The sequence below is a fragment of the Bactrocera latifrons genome, unplaced genomic scaffold, assembly GCF_001853355.1.
Source record: "Bactrocera latifrons isolate USDA-ARS-PBARC rearing strain unplaced genomic scaffold, ASM185335v1 scaffold_1110, whole genome shotgun sequence".
Taxonomy (NCBI): Eukaryota; Metazoa; Arthropoda; class Insecta; order Diptera; family Tephritidae; genus Bactrocera; species Bactrocera latifrons.
In genome coordinates, this window is record NW_017534532.1 from 11,136 (window position 1) to 18,837 (window position 7,702).

At 36.3% G+C, this 7,702-nt stretch overlaps 1 protein-coding gene across 2 annotated transcripts in view; it reads left to right on the forward strand.

Moving 5' to 3' along the window:
* The first annotated feature begins 2,819 nt into the window (after positions 1 to 2,819).
* The window catches only part of LOC108974406 (PHD finger protein 14), a 24,861-nt gene continuing 19,978 nt past the window's right edge, over positions 2,820 to 7,702 (forward strand). Inside the window, exon 1 of one of the 2 annotated variants that reach the window (XM_018942214.1) lies at positions 2,820 to 4,470. In XM_018942214.1, the coding sequence (XP_018797759.1) occupies positions 3,049 to 4,470 (1,422 nt within the window). In that variant the 5' untranslated portion in view covers positions 2,820 to 3,048. The remainder of the gene's footprint in view (positions 4,471 to 7,702) is intronic. The other variant, XM_018942224.1, reaches the window with a different exon arrangement.

The following is a 7,702-nucleotide window of genomic DNA, read 5'->3' on the forward strand; positions in this document are numbered from 1 at the left end:
ATATAAGTTCTAGGTCTCTCGCTGGAGAGATCAAATATTACCTTGTTGGAATCTGTCTTGATGCCTCTAACCTCCCCTTGTAGACCCACGCTTCTTGGATCAGCAGGATGCCAAGTTTAACCRAAGCTCGCTATGGGCAACTTCCACATTGGCGGTAATATCGGTTCGATGAGGGGCAAATCCTCATTCCCGCCGTCATTCGCCCTGCCTTCCATCGTRTCTCGAAGAGTACCTGCGTATCGGGAACTTCCGAAGTCGCAACAGACGCAACGTGTTCCTCCTTACTCTTGCTGAGTTGAGTAGCAACCTCATCCATCTGCATCTTTCCTGCTTCCTTGCTCCCGGTAGCCGTTGTGGGATTGTGTGGCTTTAAGACCACTAAACCTATAGTATAGGCGGTAGCTTGTGTAAAATATAAAATCCTTCTTTTAAACAAATGTCTAAATTATTACTGAAAAATAAATATGTACAAACAATGTACTGAAGTGTAACTGTATAAAAAGTGCATAATATAAAAGAAGTAATTACTAGAAATCGAGAAATTGCAAGAAAAAATTTGCAAAATTTTAATCTTGAAATGCAAATATCTCAAAAACTATAAGTTTGCGGCGGCGATAATTATATATTCTTAGTCTGGAGTATCAGCTTTATCCAACCATACCACTTTCAACCCTGAAATCGTGGGATGGCATACTAAAGCTGGCCCTTTACTATCTCTGAATACCTCTTCCAAGAGGAGGTCTTGGAGCACGGTAAGCTCCTAAGATTCCAACGTCTCCGACGGGTAGCTTAGAGGAGGTACAGATATGCGGATACATTTTACAGCATCGGCATATCTGCGCCGTCTCTCCTCGACCCGAGGAGAATCCGGTGCGGAGGGTTAACCTCCGACGGACCCTGTGCTGTTGCCCTTCAGCATTTTAGAGCTCCTGTCATGGATCAGGAGATGGTAGCTCTTGGCCGCCGCACACATGCAGCTTTTGCCAGCCTCTGGGAAAATTCCAAGCAGCATCGCTCATGAAGGTTGGGAGATACCGAAAACACATTAGAGTTAAGCCAAAGTCAAGTCTATACTCCTTCGCCCAACTCGTGAATAAGGTCACTTTGAATTTAGGGGTAGAGAGAGGTAACGTGAAGTGAGGAAGGGGGAAAGGTTGAGGAGACAGCCGTTTACTTTTGAGCACATGCCATCGATTCCATTGCCTAATGTCATTATCGTGATAGAAATTCCCTCGAGTGGTTGAGTGGGTTAGGATATGTAGAAGTTAATTAGCAACAGGAAGAGGACACCACCCCGCGGAGCCCTCTGTTTAAATATTCTCAATTTAGAATTTTACCTGGAAATAGTTCACCTGATTGTCAACCGCTCATATATTTCATAGTCCACTTCCACTTTTCAACTAGGTATCATGCTGATTAGACAAAGCTTTGACAGTAGTCCAAGGCTTACTCACACCGGTAGAGAAGTTATAAAACTTCAAGTGCTTTAACCATTCTTTCCGCTGGTATTGACAGGAATCGGCATGTCGAAAGACGTCGCGCTCGTTAGCTAAACAGCTGTTTCACCATGCGGAATTTATATTCGTTGAAGATGCTCTTGGTAAATTCTATGAAACCCACCCATTTAGCAATGGTAAAGTTACCGTTGCGGTTGTCCACAGGAATAAAGCCGGGAGGTTCTCGATCGAGAWAATTATGGGCAAATGCTCTGATGTATAATTAAATTTATTCTTAAATAAATAATCCGGCTTTAGTATACCGTCCGAGGATTTCGGGAATAAAATGGGTATGGTCGGACAGAGGAGATTCTCCAGATCAAGAATATATATAGTTATAGCCTCAGAAAGCTTGCCACTAATTGAAGTGCGTATTTTTCGATATAAAATTAATTTTGCACTTATATTTTGCACAGAATTAATAAATGAGCTAYCTGTCAAATAATCATTGTTACCAAACTAATATAATCAAAAAGAAGTCCTACGCGATAAAAATTTGATGCACCCCGTGTTTGTCCGACCAGGCTTTTTTTTTTTGTGTTTTGAAGCACCGCCGAAGTCCGCCCACGCATCCAAGAACCATACGCGAAGGAGTAGCAATGTCGTGGAGGGTATAACAACCTCTAAAACGTATTTGACCGTTTGTAGCTCTTTCATTATCGATAGGTAAATAAATTTTAACTATAAGTTAAATATCTAATTAAAACTGTTTTTGTACTATATAATGTAAAATAAATCTGTACGAACGAATTATTCAAATTGTGGTAATTTTCAACTTTATGCGCGAATATCTGGAAAACTATATGCGTCCTGCGGCTAATAGCGGGTGTCTGTAAGCAGTCTCTAATCTCTATTTGAGACTTTTTGTGGTAAAATCTCAATTTGTGACTAGTTACTATTCACTAAAAAGTCTCTAGCCTTAGCCTCAAATTTTAGACCTGGTAGTTAGCAAATCACAAAACCAAAAAGAACTCTTGTCTGCCATTTCGAATATACTGAATAGAGATCACCATAGATATTAATCGATTGTCGCTTTTTTATATTTTTTAAGCAACTCAAACACGAAAAGGTTAAAAATAAATAAATTTTACATAAATTTCGTTAATATTATGAAACAAAGTCAACATATATTTTTATTTTTATTGATAATTATGTTTTTTGACTATGTTATAGAAAATTTAATATTTGTTATCGACTTATTTATTTTCATCCAAGTTTAAAAGCATCTCTGAATTATTAAATGTAATAGATTTTGTGACTGTCACTTACAGAATAGCAAAATCGTGTCAAGTCTCAAAAATTGTCTCTATCAAATTTATAGACATGATACTGTATCACCGTTGGTGCTTGATAATAATTTCTTAATCGTGTAAAATCAGGGTTATATATTTTTATTGGAAACTGGCAACTCWACTTTAGGTGTATGAAATATGTACGTAACTGATTTGTTTAGCACAGTTGCTTAGTTTCTGCAGGAACATATCTCTGGTTTCTGTTTATAGATCAAATTAATCTGAACGGTTCTTCGTTGTTTGATTTTGTTAAAACTAAAATGTCATTTAAACGGATAAGGCAGCCAAAAATGACAACTCAAGCGCTGTTAGATTTCGATTTAGGTGAAAGTTCTTCAGATAGTGATTTTCGTATAGAAGATCATGACAGCGAGGAAGATCCTGATTCCAATGATGACGGGAATTCCTCGGAAAATAGTACTGAAGAAAATGAAAGTGATTCAGATGATTTGTATAAAGAGCATTATAGTGATAATTCTCATAAAAATAAAAAACAAAATGAAAATGAAGACTGCACAAATCCCGTAATTATGGGCAGTCGGGAAATATGTAAAGTGTTACAGAAATTAGATACAAATAGATTTGTAGAATCTAAATTACCCGCAAAATCAATTTGCTGTGTTTGTTTAGGTGATCGAAGTGATGACTCAAATGAAATAATTGAATGCGATGGGTGTGGGGTGTCTGTTCATGAAGGCTGCTATGGTGTGAATGACAATGTGAGTATATCGAGCACTAATTCTACATGTTCTACCGAACCTTGGTTCTGTGAAGCTTGCCGTGCTGGCGTTTTAGAACCAAATTGTGAGTTGTGTCCTAATAAAGGTGGAATATACAAAGAAACAGATGTTGGAAAATGGGTACATCTAATTTGCGCTCTTTATGTTCCTGGTGTAGCCTTTGGAGAAGTTGACCAATTATCTTCGGTTACTTTATTCGAAATGCCTTATAGTAAGTGGGGAGCCAAGGTCTGTTCTCTCTGTGAAACTCCTCGCTTTGCACGTACGGGAGTATGTATTGGATGTGATGCTGGCATGTGTAAAACGTATTTCCATGTAACATGTGCACAAACTGCTGGATTTCTTACAGAAGCACATCACGAAGAAGCTGACGCTGCCGATCCATTTTTTGCACACTGTAAAGTGCATTCTGAAAAAGAAATGATAAAACGTCGAAAAAGAAATTACCATAATCTTAGATTAAACATGCAAGAGAAGCAAAAAGGGAAAAAACTGCAAAAATTTGATGATCCTTGCCCGGCACAGTTACGTATTCAACGTAAACTTTTGAAATATCAATCAAAGTATTCACATAGCAAACAATTGAAACCAGTTCCATGGGTACCGACACAAAAAATGTCACGTCTACTTACTACTTCTGCTTCAGCTTGCAAGAGGTTACTGGCGAAAGCGGATATAATGGCAGTTGATGTAGAGCTCTTAGAGCGTCAAGAAGCACAGATTGCTGCATTGACAGATATTCGTAAGAAATGGCATATAGCTCCAGCATTTAGTGTAGAATTTATTGGATACTATTTGGATAGAATTTCAAGAACACATGAGCTTAAATTGCAGCTTTCAGATATGATGAAAAATAATCTGAGTCTATCGAAAGAACAGGATTTACTTCGCACTACGTATGATGTCAGGCTAGATATGAACAAGGATTTAAAATCTATACAGGTATATATATATATATATATATCTATATATACATTATACATTTAAAAAATATACAATTTATACTTTATTCGATACCGTTCTCTTAGGTTCTTAGTTTAGGTTAAAATTTTTTTTACATCTCCTCTATATAGTTCTCCATACGATGACCCTCCAGTTTTTTGATCTAATCAAAAACGACCATAATTTTGGGTGAAATTTAACTCTTTTTTTCAACATGCCGCCATTTTGTCAATTTTTGTATTAGCCCGAGGGTCGTCGTACAGATAATATGTTTTAGTTTAACGASAATTTTTTTGTTTTAGGTTTTATCAACCGAAGCCAAATTGACAATTTTCAACCAATCAGAAAGATGGGTAAAGTAAATGAATTCAAAAATACTCAGTTTTAATTTAGTTGATCGGTCAATTTCTCGTTGAGTTATGACGCCAGCAATTTTGAAAAATATTGTTTCGAGAAAAACGCGTTTAATGTTGCACTTATATATGGTTGCACCTCCGAGCGGTCGCTCCTTAGAACGCTACCAAGAGAGGACCTTCCCGTTTTTACAGGATATTTATGGAAATATAAGCTATCAAAAAAGCCACTACAGTTACGGACAATAAAATATAATCAACCATTTAACTAATTTCCCGTTTTAAAAAAAGATGTCCTTGATTTAAATTTAACAAAAAAATATATCAGTACATTGAAGTGTACCCTTTATCGTCTTATACAGATGCACATCTTCTAGGCATATACCTAATTGGGCTACCGAAAGAAGAAGCTACAGAATACCAGACCTTCAACGCTGTTCTCAGATTTCAGAATATGTTTGCAATTTTGATTTGCATGTGACCCATTCCTTGCAAATTTTGAATGCACAAACTTTCCTCCTTTGAACAATAGTTTGCTCGACTAATTTTTCTACATAAATTCGTAATTGATACAAATACTCATTCCACAGATCCAAAGTTAATATAACAACTTATTATACTTTTAATATTTTTCGTTTATGAAACCATTTCGCTATTGATTCTATTGTTTTGTCACTAAGTACGAATCACGCTATTTACACTTTTTAAACACAGCTAACTGAAACTCAATAAAGCACATCTTTACTCTGTTTTGAAGGAAMATGCGATAGCCTTTGTTATTATGCAGAAAGGTTACTAAATAAATAAAAAAATTCAAAAAAATTATATCATTACTGTAGGTATATATATATATATATGTCGGTCCATCGTCTGTATTGATTTCCGTAATATTAGGTACTCCAGTAGGGGCGCCGTTCATAGGCAAGCCGGTTTCCATTTTATTTTTTTAAAGTGAATATATATTTTTAGGGGAAGCGCAGCGAACAACTGGGCGACCGATCTCCTTGAGTATTTTCACACTAATGCTGTACCAAAAGCGCTTCATCACTCTTAGTATATCTACCAGAACAAAGCCTTGTGCACATTCTTTGTCTCTTTCTTGCCTTTCCAATACTCGTTTATTTTATCGTGACGCGCAGAAGCACACTCGGCAAAACGAAATGCTTTTRCCTYGCTCTCACACCRAAGGATATAATGAAGAGAAACATGAAAACAGCATACTTCGATTACATTGAAATTTATTTACAAAGTACTTTGCATACACCTGTCTCTTATACACATCTAGATGTGTATAAGAGACAGCTTTCTTGCCTTTCCAATACTCGTTTATTTTATCGTGACGCGCAGAAGCACACTCGGCAAAACGAAATGCTTTTRCCTYGCTCTCACACCAAAGGATATAATGAAGAGAAACATGAAAACATCATACTTTGATTACATTGGAATTTATTTACAAAGTACTTTGCATATACAGTAGTTTGTGATGTATTACAAAATGTACATATACACAGGGTCATTCTTCATTTCAAAAATTATATTCAAATTAACAAAGTTATTTGTTTACATCGACACGRCCTTCCTGACTAACACACGTCCTCGGTACTGTAATACTAAAACAACAAAATAATAAATTTTTTTTATAAATGAAATATGTCAATATCAAATAACTTAAGAAATAATTTCCATAAGGTAGCTTTTAGTGACAGGGTCTTGGAAATAAGGGAAACTTCCTTACATCAGGGCTTTATCAAATAGCTCACATAACATCATATTATAATTAGTATTTATTTATTTATTTACGTCTTCATTGACATCGACGTCTCTTTCAACGCCTTTATCGCCATTAACGTCTTTTTCAACGTCTTTATCGCCATTAACGTCTCTTTCAACGTTTTTATCGCCATTAACGTCTCTTGCAACGTTTTTATCTTTATTTTTAACAGACTCAATTGCATTTTCATTGCAGCTCATGTTTATTTCATTAGCAATATCTTCTTCCGGAAGCCTTCGCAAGTGCTCATGCGAGTATTTTTACGACCTTTTACTATTCAACGATTTCAATATGTATCTGTCTCCCTCCAAAATCTCTGTCACTAAAAACGGCCCTCGGTACTTAGGGTCTAACTTTGTTTGATGTTTTTTTCTTTTAATCACCAACCTTATATCTAACAACTTTTGCTTTACCTTTATCAAATCTTTTCTTRTCATAACAAGCGTTTTTCTGTATATTTTTAGTTGCTTGAACTCTCAATAAATCAACATCAACTTTGTTTTCTTCTATATTAAATGAGAGTAAACCGAACGGCCGTGCCTCTTTACCTATTAATAATTCTAATGGACTAGCCTTAGTAGTCCGATTAACCGTGGAAKTCAGGGCCAGTTGAATTTCTCCCAAAGCATCCTGCCAAGAACGWTGGCTTGTTTCAACTGCTGTTAACAGATTTTTCAGCGTGCTCATTACTCGCTCTACTTGTCCATTAGCACGACTAGCGCCGGTAGCAATCAAATGTAAATTAATGTTTTGCGAAATACAGAAATCCCGGAACCCCTTGCTAGCGAAACACCTACCTTGGTCAGCAATTACACGATTAGGCACGCCAAATAATGAAATTGAGGACTTGAGAGACCTAACACAGCTTTCTCTATCAAGGTTTAGAGTGTGATATAAATACACAAATTTAGTAAATGCATCGATTTGGACGATAATATATTCTTTAAGGTCATTCTTACCAGYTAACTTCCCAGTGATATCGATGTGAACGGTATGCCATGGAATGTTAACTTTAGGAATGGGGTGCAGTTCGGCTTGTATTTTGCCCGAATGTGATTTGGATAGCTTGCAGGTAATACAATTATCAACAAATCTTTTTACGTACTTA